General features: G+C 41.6%; 1 protein-coding gene across 3 annotated transcripts in view; it reads left to right on the top strand.

Annotated features, from left to right (window-relative positions):
* FHOD3 (formin homology 2 domain containing 3) overlaps positions 1-13,740 on the top strand; it is a 413,671-nt gene that overhangs the window by 344,999 nt on the left and 54,932 nt on the right. For all 3 annotated transcript variants that reach the window (XM_050891468.1, XM_050891470.1, XM_050891469.1), the window contains 2 exons: positions 1,595-1,906; positions 6,460-7,349. In XM_050891468.1, the coding sequence (XP_050747425.1) occupies positions 1,595-1,906; positions 6,460-7,349 (1,202 nt within the window). The remainder of the gene's footprint in view (positions 1-1,594; positions 1,907-6,459; positions 7,350-13,740) is intronic.

The raw sequence follows: 13,740 nt of genomic DNA, 5'->3' as shown, positions 1-13,740 counted from the left end.
TGGACTATATATTAAACATATTACATGTACATTTGTTTTATATAAATGTTTTATATATGCATGTCTGGTTATTTAACTAACTACACATTTAAAATCAATTGTGAAAGTGTAGAAGCTTAGCTCCAATGAAATCAGTGGCAAAAAAAATAGTTTGCAGTTTTGTGTGCTTAAATTATATGAAATGAAGTGGAATAGTGTGGTACCGAAGCTGCATTACTGAAAGCTAGTTTAAAAACATATGTATTATTGTAAAGATAGGCACAGGCATTGTTAGAAATCATTATTCTTTATGTGGGTGTCTCAGAAAATAGGATAGGCATGCAACATGGAACAGTCTTAGGAAAACATTGTGACCGTCATTATTTTGGCTTATACGTTCTCAGGATAAATCTGTTTACCTGCTCCCTAGAGGACTGAAATGTTTGGATTGCACTCCAGTGCGATACTTTTTTTCTTTCAAAGGTTCATGTAGTTCTTGAAGAAAGTCTCATCGTATATCATGTGATCCAAAGACCATGACAAGTCCAGAAGGCTCTTTTGCAATATTGTAATGAAAAATAGTTAACAGAGGGAAAAAACAAGTATGACTTGGCCATTGTAGTTCAGCCACTCAACACAAGATTTTAGTACAGAGGGAATTTGGGAAGTATGCAGAACTAACATGCATGCCCATTTTCATCACTCTTGCATGGCCATTTCTGTTTTCAGAAAATTGGGAGCTGCTTGATGTGAATATGTGTGGATGCTCTTCAGTTTCTTTGCAGCATGCAGAGAATATTTGCATGTGAAAATCTGCTGTTATAGCTAAAAACCCTAAAGGTGAATGAATTAATTTCACTGTCAGTGATAAAGCAGGGAAGAAGAAACCAAGTGTACGATCAACAGTGTTTGCTGTGTGCCAACCGATAAAAAAGCTCATCGTATGACATATGCCAACCAATTGGAAACTAAACTTGTGCCATATGCCAAGCAGTTGGAAACTTTGTTCAGCTTTGATGTGGCTATTCTGAAGTAAATGTGCATGAAAAAACATACTTTTTTTTTGTCAGCCAAATGTGTGACAGTGCCATTTCCAGACTGTGCCATTCAACTGTGTTAATAAAACTAATATTTGTATTTTTTCGTTGAAGTGTTCCTCATCAGGTGAAAAAAGAATTCTTCCAGAACCCAAAGAAAATCCAGCCAAAAGCCACAATCTCCCTCTTTTTTGCATTTTAAAAGATGTCTTCCTTCCTGGCTCTGTCTAGGCACTGAGTTGTCAATGTCATGCTCAGGTGGGATGCCCATTTTCTGCTGGTTCGTTCAAATGCTTATGCGAGTCCAACACTCCAGCTGTGGAAGTATGTATAAAAACAGCGGGCTGGCTCCAGACAGCAAGCGAGGGGGTTTGCCAGGCCACTCTCACGTGCAATGCTGTCGCCGCACAACATTCATCAGTCTGTTGCTCCTAAAGTTCAGCATGCCATGGACTTGCTTTTTATTTTCTTTCCATAAGGCACTTGTACAACTTTCATGTCGCTCTCATTTAGAGGGGTGAGCCTGAGACAACTCCGTTGTTAAGTGAATCTCTTTCTCCCATTGTTCTCTCCGCCAGTGAGTGCCAGTGAACCCGAACCACAGACAGAGACAGAACCAGAACCAGAACCAGAGCAGGAGGCTGAGGCTGAGGCCGAGCAGGGAACGGAGACACCCAAGGAAATAGAGGCTACAGAGGTGGGACCAGAGAGTGAGGTGGAGCAAGGACCAAAGAGAGAGCCAGAAGAAAGTGCAATACTCAGTGAAAAAGAGAGGCAGAATGAGGAAGTGAATGAAAAAGACAACTGCTCTGCATCCAGCATATCCTCAGCAAGCAGCACTTTAGAGAGGGAAGAGAGAGAGGACAAGTTAACCAGTGACAATGAAACTGGTAAAGTGAAGCTTTTTCAATAATGAAGGGTTTCTTGTGGAAAAAAAATGTTAAATTAGCAGCTCTGTTGTTGTGTTAATTAGCTAACAAACCCTTGGCGCCTATCTAAGACTTTCTTCACCATGGCCAAGTCTGGTCTACTCTCTGCTTGGAAATCCACAGACTTTGATGGGGTTTCTAAGTTTGAGGAACAGTAAGGCCTTGATGAAATGAGGTTTCCTTTGATCCGAGACCATTTTCTTCCCCTAAGAGTAATATATTAACTGTTGAATCATTGTGTTGCAGCGACTTGCATCTCTAGCTCCCAGAGAATTTATCTGGGTTTTCTACACATAAAACAATGAGACGAGGGGCTGTGCTGACATGATTTGTCATGAGATTCCAGATACCTTTTCTCATCCTTTTAGTGGAAGAGGAAGAGCAATGAGGGCTGGGATGTTTGTTCCTTCATTCCAGTTCTCCTGTCTTGGTTAAGCTTCAGAAAGCAGAGAGAGGTACATAGGAGCTGCTGCAGATAGGTCTGGGCTGTGGCCATCTTCAGCTCATGTGGAGGATGCACGTGAAATAGACCTTGTCTGGAAAAGACTGGTTCTGTAGTGACCAGTGGTTCCGGTCAGATATGCCACCAGGCACCTGTAAAGGCCCAGCCTGGAAAACACCTTAAGAACCGGTTTTCTGCCTGGAGAGATAATGACAACCAGAGCTTGTCGTGCAGCCCAGGCAGGGAGGGAGTAAAAGGCAGATTTTGACCTTTGTTGCTTAATTACTCTTTTCCCCTTTTTATAGGGAGGTAAAAGAACGTAATGTAATTAGGGCATTTGGTTCCCAAGTTTTCTTAGGGCTGAACAGTGGAGTGCGTTGTCCTAAGTTTTGTGAGTTCTAGATAAGAAAGCGAGAATTGCTTCACAGTGTGAAATAGTCTTGCTCTTTCCTGAAAGAAGAGGGATAACTCTGAATCACAAGGATTATCTCACAGAGATAAACTGTCAGATTGCACTGTTCATGTTTAAACCCTATCGCTTTTTTTTTCCTGGGAAGCGTTAGTTTAATTTTATTCTAAATTTAAGAGCTATCTTCTTTTCAACCAGCACCAAGATTGAGTTACTTAGAATGCTATTGTACTCTTAAAGAATGTAGATGGATATACATGTAGGAAAGGGCGGGGAGGTACGACAGATGAAGGATGTTGTTACACTGTAACCTGTTACACTGTAACAGGTTACAGTTTTTTTTCCCCCTCATCTTATCTGTTACCAACCTGTTACCACTCTAATTAAGTGCTTATGTACTTTTTGTTAAAAGCTAAGAAATGTAGCCTCTTATTGAAAAATCAACATCTTAAAATTGACCTTCGTTACCAGTAGACCAAAGATTTATTAGGTTGTGCTATGTAGGAGGTCTCATGTAGTGAATTGTTTGCTCTCTAGTAGGTGAGGAGATTCGGAAAGCAAACAAGAGTGCTTTCTCCAGCAGTTCTCACATTCCCAGCAAGCAGTTTGCCATTTATGAGGTGGCCCATTGGTTCTGCCCAGATGCATTAAGGACAAAGGAATAAAGCCTTTGGTCTTGGCTCCTCCTTCATTAGCCATCCTGCTGAATTTGGCTTCCAACAAGTCTTGTTTCTCTGATGGTATTTCAAAGCTTTACTTCTGGAGAGGAGGGCAGAAGAAGCCACCAAGGTAGCAAGAGTCTTCACAGCAATAATCTTTGATCAGCTAGGGCAGATGGAGGCAGACTTGGGGAGCCCAAATTAGAGATTGTGTCTGGGGTAATTTTGATGAGCGGTTTTGCAAAGGGATTAAATCCCGGAGGATCCCAGCTGGTGAAACTGAGAGCGGGTAGGTCATGTGGGATCTGTAGGAGGGATCCTGGGAGCAATCTTGAACATCTTTGAAGGAAAGCCTGGGAGCAGGGGGAAATCCTCTGTGGGGGCTCAGCTGGGGAAAATCTATGGTGTGGGGAAGGAGTTGTCTAGTCATGTTGTCTAGCGAAACTACCTCAGAGACAAATCTAAGAGATTACCTCAGGTGACGAATCTTGGTGAGAAAGCGATCTCATGGATAAAGTCCAAGGAAAAATAATCAGGTAATGGAAGCAGTCAAGCCTCCTGCAGGAAAGTAGAAGGAAACAGTTTTGGAGGTTGCATCCATTGCTGAAAAAAAGTCTTTCTTTTGTCTGGGGTTAAACCTCTGGACTTATTTTAAAATGCGGTTTAGAGGTTGATCTGAGTAGAGATGGGACTCATTGCTGTCCATATGCTTTGTGCTGTGAGACTCATCCTATGTTTTAACATGTTATTATTTTAAAGGGGCGAGGGGGAGTTGTGGGGCCCTGGATGTGGATCTCACCAAGGGGACACCTTCTCAGAGCACAGGGCTAGATGTCGTGATAAGAAAGCAATTCTGTTGACGAAGGAAGCCATAAAAGATGTTTAAAACTCTGAAGTATTGAAAAAGGTGGGACCATAAGGGGAGAAGCAAAGATAAAATGAAAGTTTAAGAGAAAGGGCAACTGACAGGTATAAAAGAAAATCTTTAACCACAAGAGGCCAAAAGGAAGGCAGGCTAGCAATCAAAATAAAATGTGTTTAAGAAATAGAGCTTATAAAAAATATATTAATAAAATGCGTGAAGACTATGGGGAACAGAAGGAATCCCATACAGGAAATACAGTAAGTGTGGAGAATTATCTTTGTCCGTGTTTAATCACTTCATCTGATGCCCACTGCAAAAAGAAGCACCATAATTTTTAGACACATTATCCACATTGGTTAGCAGTATTATATTCAGGGAAATGTAGTCGAAGAGACACTTACATCATTTATTTTTAGAATTTGACTGCTATAGTTTGTTATTTACGGTGCTGTCTCAAACATGGTATTTTGCAGATTATTGTTGAGAAAAGCAGTAGTCAGAAAGATTAAGCTTCATTACAGTGACATGTTAAATGATTGTGATGTGGGAAGAAGACCATTAGGCTTTCAATGCTGTCATATATTACAGGGAGGGTAACAGTGGTTGATGAGCAGCATTTTCAAAAATCCTTTATAAAGGTGCTCATATTCCTAGAAATAACTTTAAAAATCTTGCTTATGCTTATACTCACTGAGTCACCCTGAGAGCTGTACCTTGGGTATGCAGCCTGCTCTGGGATTGAAATAGTCCGTGTTGTGAAGATGGCCCAGTGTCGTGGTTTAACTCCAGCCGGCAACTAAGCACCACGCAGCCACTCACTCACTCCTCCCCCACCACTGGTGGAGAATTGGGAAAAAAAAGTAAAACTCGCGGGTTGAAACAAGAACAGTTTAATAATTGAAATAATATAATATAATAATAATAATAACTGTAGTGAAAAGAAAGATAACAAAAAGAGAGAGAAATAAAACCCAAGAAAGACAAATGATGCACAATACAATTGCTCACCACCTGCTGACCAATGTCCGAGCAGCAATCGACCACTCCTGGCCAACTCCCCCCAGTTTATATACTGAGCATGACGTTCTATGGTATGGAATATCTCTTTGGCTAGTTTGTGTCAGCTGTCCTGGCCATGCTCCCTCCCAGTTTCTTGTGCACCTGCTTGCTGGCAGAACATGGGAAACCAAAAAATCCTTGACTTAGGATAAGCGCTACTTAGCAACAACTAAACCATCAGCATGTTATCAACATTATTCTCACACTAAATCCAAAACACACTGTACCAGTTACTAGGAAGAAAATTAACTTTATCCCAGCCAAAGCCAGGACAGGTAGCCATCACTGGACATGTTCACTTTTGGAGCTGGGGTCTGTCTATCATGTAAGATGGGATCATTAGGAGGGGAAGGAAGCGCAGAGCCTTAGCAACAACTTAAATATCAGCCTGCTATCAACATTATTCTCATAATAAATCCAAAATACAGCACTGTACTAGCTACTAGGAAGAAAATTAACTCCATCCCAGCCAAAACCAGGACACCCAGGTACCCAGTCAGGAGGTCTGAGAAACAGACAGATGTGAAAGGTGTCCTCCCCTAGCCAGCAGGGAGGAAGGAGGAGGAGTAAGCAGTTACATGTTGACCTTGACATCAGGCAGGGAAGATCTCTTTTATAAGGAAGTTCTCCTGGGGTGGTTCCAGTTTATGGCCAGGTGAAAAGTACAACAATAACCTATTTTGTGCCATTGTCATGATATTTAAGCCCTGTTCCAGATTACTAAAGGTTCTGAGCATTTATGCACTGTATAAAATGAGCTGGGGTAGTAAGTACAAAGTGAAACCTGACAGATTTCAGGAGAAACCTGAACCTTGAAATCCTGACAGTTATATAGTCCCTCCCGAGCTACACTGATTATTTTCTGCTCCCATTCCTTTTTTGAAAATTATTCCCAGCCCATCAAGATTGGTCCATATATCAGCACTGTCACTTATTTCAAAATTTTCAAAGCTACTGCTTGCCCAGTTTCAGACTAATTGTGCATGTGTCCCCCAAATTTTTTCTGGTGGGTTGAAGAGTGTTCTTTGTGCTCTGGCTCCCTCCCCTTGACTCTTCCCATCTGTGCGTGTGTGATTGCAGGTCCATGGTCGCAGACCATTCAGGATGCTGGTGTGAATGAGCAGTGCAGCAACATCCTCACCAACAAGCGGTTTATGCTGGACATGTTGTATGCGCATAACAAAAAGCCCAAGGATGAAGAGGAGAAGGAGCTGGAGGCGAAGGAGGAAAAGAAGGAGACGGAGGAAAGGGAGGAGTCACTCACTAGCCTAGCCAGTAGGATCTCTATCCTTCAGGCCACGAAGCAGGCCAAAGATGAAAGTGTCAAAAAAATGGAGATTGGAAATCTGGACAACCAGGGCAGCGTGAAAGCCTTTGCGGAAAAATTCAACAGTGGTGAGCTGGCCAAGGGGACAGCTGTGCCTGAAGATGAAATCAGTGAACAGGTCCCCGAGAAAACACCAGCACAGCCAAAGAAGGAATCTGACTACATCTGGGATCAGCTCATGGCTAATCCTAGAGAACTTAAAATCAAAGACATGGATTTTACAGACTTAGGGGAGGAGGATGATGTAGATGTGTTGGACATGGATATGGGTCCTGGGGACTCCCTTGTTCCCCCTCCTCCACCTCCACCTTCTTTTCTGGGTTTGCCTCCTCCACCACCTCCCCTGCTGTTTGGATGTCCGCCTCCACCTCCACCCTCTGCTAATTTATTGGCTCCTCCTCCGCTGTTCAGCGCTCCTCAGGGTTTAGGGTCACCCCAGGTTTCTAGGGGTCAGCCAGCATTTATAAAGAAGAAGAAAACCATCCGTCTGTTTTGGAACGAGGTACGGCCATTTGAGTGGCAGTGTAAAAACAACAAACGCTGCAGAGAATTCCTGTGGTCGAAACTGGAACCCATTAAGGTGGACACTTCCAAACTGGAGCATCTCTTTGAGTCTAAATCCAAGGAACTGCCTGTCACAAAGGTACAGCTTGTATTCAGCTTGCTATTATTTTGCTATTGTATTGGTATTCATTCTGACTTAGATCTAGGTAATTTATGTTGTTTATATGAAAACAGTGGAAAATACTGGATGTGTTTCTGGTTTGGCCTATGACAGAAGATGTTCCATGGCCTGAAACTAGGAGATGAGCCTAGGGTGGTGTATGTGCCAAGCTGCCCTGCTGTCTCAGGTCTACCAGTTTGGGGTATCACTTCACGTGGGGAATACCAACCAATTTTACATTAGCTTGTTCGTAGCTGAGTGCCAAACTAGGTATTGAAATCCAAAATGTTTTCTGTTACATTCATATAAAGGTCACAGCGTGATGATTCATATCTGTGTATTTGACAGTTCTTCACTTGGTAATATTTTCCTAATCATTATGTGGAAAGGTTAGAATATCAAACTGGATCTGCTGCAAAGAGCCTTCACATGTGCTTTCTTCTGAAGGATCGATTTATCAGCTGGACCAAGTTTACAGCTAAACTCTGCAGGGGTGTTGGGTTTTTGTTTTATACTTGCGAAAAGGCCTATTTTAAATCCTTAATTTGTACAATGTGGCTATCCAAATTTTAGGATAGAAGCTGTCACAGGAAATAACCTCTGTAGCTAGGATTCCCTTTTCCTCACTATTGTTATAAAATAAATTCACAAAGGCTGGTGACATGGCTGTTTAACATTAGACTCAACAACAAAAGGCAGTCTTTTATAGTTGTATTTAGTAGGAATTTGAAGTAGCATTACAAAAGTTATTAGCTTGAACATTTGTTTTTCATGGCTACATAAACTTTTTCTTCTAAACAGAATAATTGGTATCAGGGAAACAATGGTTTTTTCCAGTTAAAATGCTAGTAAAAGATGTCCATCTCTCTTACTTAAAATAAATAAATCGCTTTTATGCTTTCTCTGTATGCCTGTATGTTTTATAGTGACATAAAAACCAGTCAGCACCTTGAATATTTTACTTCTCTGGCTGGCAAAAGTTGTTACATATATTATGTATCATATATATTATTGTTTGCTCTTAATCTGAGGAGATTGGATGTCTCATGGTAAAAGTTCTCTGTGTCACTTGTCTGGATTATTAACTCAAAATTTTCTAGTAGTCATTTTTGATCTTCTTGGCCAAGTGGAAACATTGCAATTTGAACAATCAAGCCCCTCATTAAGTACCTAGCAAACACCAGGTACATAAATAGATCGCTCGTGTAGATCCTGCCATCACTGTCCATAGCTGAACTTTTTGTGACACAGATGCATGTGGATCTGAAATGTATGGCATAGCAGCTCTAAAACCAGATTCAGCTGATCGTTCATTTGGCTGATGCTGAGATTAATTTCTCTCTCTAATTCCTTTTCGGAATGGTGGTGACGTCGTGGCATGTTACTCCTCATCTCTCTCCCTGTAAATACAAATCTGCCACAGATGGTTCATAGATGGAAGGAATGAGAGTGATTTCTTAGATCCATAAAACATTTAATTCCTCGAATTGAATGTGGAATGATGACATATTTGCCATTTCCAAACTTTAGCTTTGTGCTAAATGCCAGTATTGTAATGGATCACTCTGGCTGATTCTTAATCTTTTATTCTCACCCCAAATTTTGATAAAATGTTAAATTGTTGGAATTTTGACTTGTTTACTTTTCCAGTCATTCACCATGCATGTTCCCAAACTACCTTTGGCCATTTTCCCTCCCTCACACTTGCTTCCCAAACCTGCCTGATGCTTTGGCACAGCTTTTGGCTTCTGGCTGGAGGATGAGTGAGCAGGTTTCTTTGAAATTAGTGCAAGTCTGAGGAATGATTTAGGTGACTGCTTTCCTCTTGGAGACTAATAACTGCTCTCTGCATGAGAGGTTATACTTTTGGCTCGCTTTCCACCCCATCCCATAACACAGACATAGAAGTCTCATTGTCTCTGTAGAGAAGACAATGGTGACCGAGGAGTACCATAGAGGAAGTCTACCCAGACTTCTGAGACTCCTGCCTGGTTTTGGTGAATACCAGCATATCTTCCAGGGTAGGAGATGGTCCTTAGATCAAGTGAAAGTGGGAATAATTAAGCAGACCACTGAATCCATAAAAGACTTGAGGTTTGGTACGAAGATTGTGCTCAAATTAGGATAGCTCTCGCTTTTTCCAGACTGCTTGGTTTATTTCCAGGGAGTACATTCCCCGTTGTGTCTAGTTTCTCCTGTCCAATGGCTGCAATCCAAAACAGGTTTATTCTATAATATCGTAAAGTCTGACTCACAGCTCCGTTGGTTCAGCTGAAAAAAAGAGCGCAGAGCAACAAATCAAAAGTCAAATCTCCAGATTTCATAGCAATAGATGGAAGCAGGTGCATGGAAAAGGAACAGTCCAGGAGGATGAGAGGAAAAGCGAAGTCAGGATGTGTAGGGGGGCTTGGCTCTATCTTGTGCATATGCTCTTTCATACAGCTGTAACCAATTTTACTCCAGTTTCTAATCCTTCACTGTGATTTCCACAACACACAGCTATAAACAGCTACTTCCTGGCTCATGAGAAGTTTTTCATTAAACACAATAGACTGCAATAAAATAAAGTGGATTTTAAATTGTAGGATATAATATGGGAGTTGGGGGGGGCGGGGCTGGGAGGGGAGATTCTTGATTTTAGGAAAACTTTTGCCACACTGGGCAACTTGCACATTGATTATAGTTAGTGGAGCACCTTTAGTTGCAGAATGTTTATTTTCTAGAATAGAGGACCACAACATTATGTTTGCAAATAGAAAGAGAGTGATCAGGTGTCCCCTCCAAGCCAGTCTAGAATTTCTTTCCTTCTCACTCTGCCAAACAAAGCAGGTATTTTGGCGAAGTACTTCAAAGTGTTTATTTTTCTGTGAAGAGAAATGAAAACACGCAGACATTACTGGATCAAATGTTGTTGTTCAGCCCTTCTGCCATCCACTTGGTTCTGTGTGTCATTTGAAAGTATTATTTTGCTGATTCATCTATACCCTGTGGGATATAGTGATCCATCATGTGCCCACAGACATAAAAACTAGTAGGAGGGAAAAATTAAGGAATGTGTTTTCATGTACACGTGTATATACATGCCTAGACACATATTCCTTTTGAAAACGTTTGTTGCCATCTGAATAAATGCCAAGACAAGTCATAAATGTGGACCAGAATTTCTGAAAAAGATTATATATATATGTATCCTGGACAAAGTCAGTGGCAGCTGAGTGATTCCATTTTAAATCCCCAGTGCTAAATCCTTGCTAATTGAGATAGAAGTAAAAAAATTGCCACCTCGCTATTAAGGGATTGCCCATTTTTTTGTGTACTACTGATGCAGATTGTTCTGCAAGTTTAAATGCAGGCGATATTTCTGACTTGATGCTCATATATAATTACTTATTTATATGACCACTGGAAAAGTGATTTAAATTTTTCTTCTTCCTGTATTAATTAAAGCAAAGAGGTGTGTTTTAGACTATGTGCTCATCAGACCACAAATCACCTTCTGTGGGATGGTAACGGTTTTTAAATAACCTATCTGGACTACCCATCCTTCAATAGAGGCAACAGTACCTGGCCAGTTAGGTCTCGTAAAGACCTAGATTCACTGTAATCATTAATACATTGCACGAACGTTTGTTGCCCACAAATTATACCACCTAATGTATTTGTATTGTGTAATTAATTTTGTATGTACTTTTAATAATATAATATTCAGAAGTTCAGGGCTTACGTTACATACTGACACATTAAAATATAAAATCAAGTGCACTAGTGCACTGTTCCCTCAAGCATTTGAAATCATTCTCTGTTAATGAACTTATAAAGCACAGTCTGAAGTCACCTAATATTGTAATAGAAATTAATAGTTGTAGCTTATTTTAACAGTCAGACACTTACGCATGTGCAATTTCATTGCAGACAAAAAGCAATTCTTTTCCTAGCAGTAGGGTAATAAAGTTCATAGTAGTAAAATCTTTCCCTTTTCTTCATCCTTTTATTTATTTGGAAAGGATTTCTTTGTAACTCAGCCATCGTCCCCAGAATGGATTTTAAATCTCTTCTGCCCCTGTTTTTGAAAAGAGTTATTTACCCCAAATTTTTATACCCCGTATGCAGTTATAGCTCTGGAAAATACCTACATGCTTACATCCCCTATACAGCTCATCTGTCTTTCATAACTCATTGCTAAGGAGCAAGCACACTGTTGCAATTGCAATCATCCCAGCGGTTAGCGTCATATGTCCCCCAAATGAATATGTCTCTCTTGTCAAACTTAGGAGCCTAAAAACAGAGCTGCAGATCTGAGGCTTACTTACCCATACCGCATGTGGGAAGCCTAAATTTAACTCCTTTCCCCCAGCCTTTTCCCTTCTGAATAAATTCTTTGGAGCTGTGTAATTCTGTTCTGCAAAGGACAAGGTAAAAAGTGGTGGTTTAAAAAAGGCTTAGTGCAATACAGACTCAAGAGGAAGCAGTCTCTGGTGAACCCCGCTTGTTTTTATGTGGTTTTGGCCACTAACTGTGGTCCTGAAAATGTGATTAATGGCCCTGGAGGTAAAAATGACTGCTTTAAAGGAGAAGCTGCATCTCAGATCCTTCAGGTAGCTCCCCAAGAAAAAGAGGACTGACTTACTCAAAGAAGGGAAAGTTCAAGAAGGCTTCAGCGATGCTTTTAAGGCATTAAGAAGAGAGCAGTTCTGACAGAACAGACATATAGAAATTGAAAACAAACGTTATCTTTGCTCTCCTAAAATTTATCCTGTTTACTGCAAAAGTGTTGTTTCTTTTTAGTTTAAAAAAAACAACCCTCATTACTTTCACAGATCATACACATGTGGTAGTCCCAAACTCCTGTAAACTGCACTTGCCTTCAGTCTCATCTGCACACAGAAGTTGCATCATACCACGTTAATCGTGTTGGTGTGATGGAAGGGCTGTGGTGCCGCACACGCGCTGGACAGGCTGCTGGGACCGGTAGGCATACCTCTTCCTGTGCAGGCAAGGAACTGAGCTATGCCAGAAAAAGGCATCTTTGTAATGATACAACTGCATTCCCATTATGAGCCGACCCACAGCTGGAGGTACTTTGATAAAATCGTATTTACTAACTTAGACAGCGCTTCCAACGCAGAAACAGCGTGTAGACCTGGCAGTAGGGTATTTTTTGACTCGGTGGCTGGGGTGCAGACCCAAAGGAAGTGGAGAACAAAGCTTCATGGTCTAAAAAGCAATCCCGAGCACAGATTGAGAGTCAGGCAGTAAGAGTCTCCTCCTAGGCTTCCCCCAAATCCGCAAGAGATCCAAGAGACACTACTGCTGTAGACAACACGAGTAATTCCCTGTTCTGAACAGTTGTATGGGCTGCCATATTGCAGCCTGGAAAGAAGAATTGCTTAGTCTCTCTCTTTGCCCCTTTGAGGTGCATCTGTGCTAAGGCTGCTGCTGCCAGAGCTACTAACCACAGTCCAGGTAACAGGCTCTACAGGGAGATCACAGTCTCGTTTCTGCAGCCTTCGATGTGCTGAAGCACAGGTTTATAGATAGCGAAGCATCTCTGCTCTTGCTTGCATCAATATGCTGGTCTTCTCCCTACATTCCTGTGCTTGACAGCATCCCTCAGCCCATCTCTGATAGCGCAAAGGAAGCGGAAACAGAGAAAACGCGTTTCCAAAGTTCATGTGTGTGGAGAGGGAGGAAAAACCCCTGTGTATGAGGAGCAGAGTCTTCTCCTCTTGCAGCTGCCTGGTATATGACATATGTAGTTGCCAAAGAGACACCTTCTAGCATGGGATAATGAGAGAAAGAGAGGCATGCTGGGGTGTAAAAGCAAAGACCACATTCAACACTGCATTATGTCATATAAATGGTTTGTGAGTCACCTTGCCTAGTTGGTTTGCATTTTGCCACTATGAGGATGGGGAGAGAGAGGAAGATAGTTCTTGGGTCTTCTCTAGAATGGAATTTAAAGATTATGTTGTTAGTTCTTTGTGCTTTCATTATTATTTATACTTTAGCCTATACTGGAGGTAAGATCCAAAGATTATGTCTAGTCTCAAATAAAACTTAAAAAAAAGCAAAAGGATTCAAATTGTTCTGCACCTGTGAAGGGCTTGACGGACATATCATGAGCAGCAAGGTAGAATACCCTTCCTCTGGCAGCCAGAGCTCAGAAAACCATGCCAGTGTCTCCAGAAGGGCCTGTACAGCTCCTTTGCCAGTGCCCAAGGTGAATTTATAACACAGGAGAGTGCTGGCAGGCAGGTGGGAACCACCCTGTCTGTTTCCCAGCCAGCCACGCAGGTGAGAGAGAGTCGGTGGCCACTCTGGGTTGACACATCCAAGGGGGAATTGAGCCCTGGAACCCATCAGCCGCCTG

This window comes from Gymnogyps californianus, chromosome 2, assembly GCF_018139145.2.
Source record: "Gymnogyps californianus isolate 813 chromosome 2, ASM1813914v2, whole genome shotgun sequence".
NCBI lineage: Eukaryota > Metazoa > Chordata > Aves > Accipitriformes > Cathartidae > Gymnogyps > Gymnogyps californianus.
This window is presented reverse-complemented; position numbering and strand designations above follow the sequence as displayed.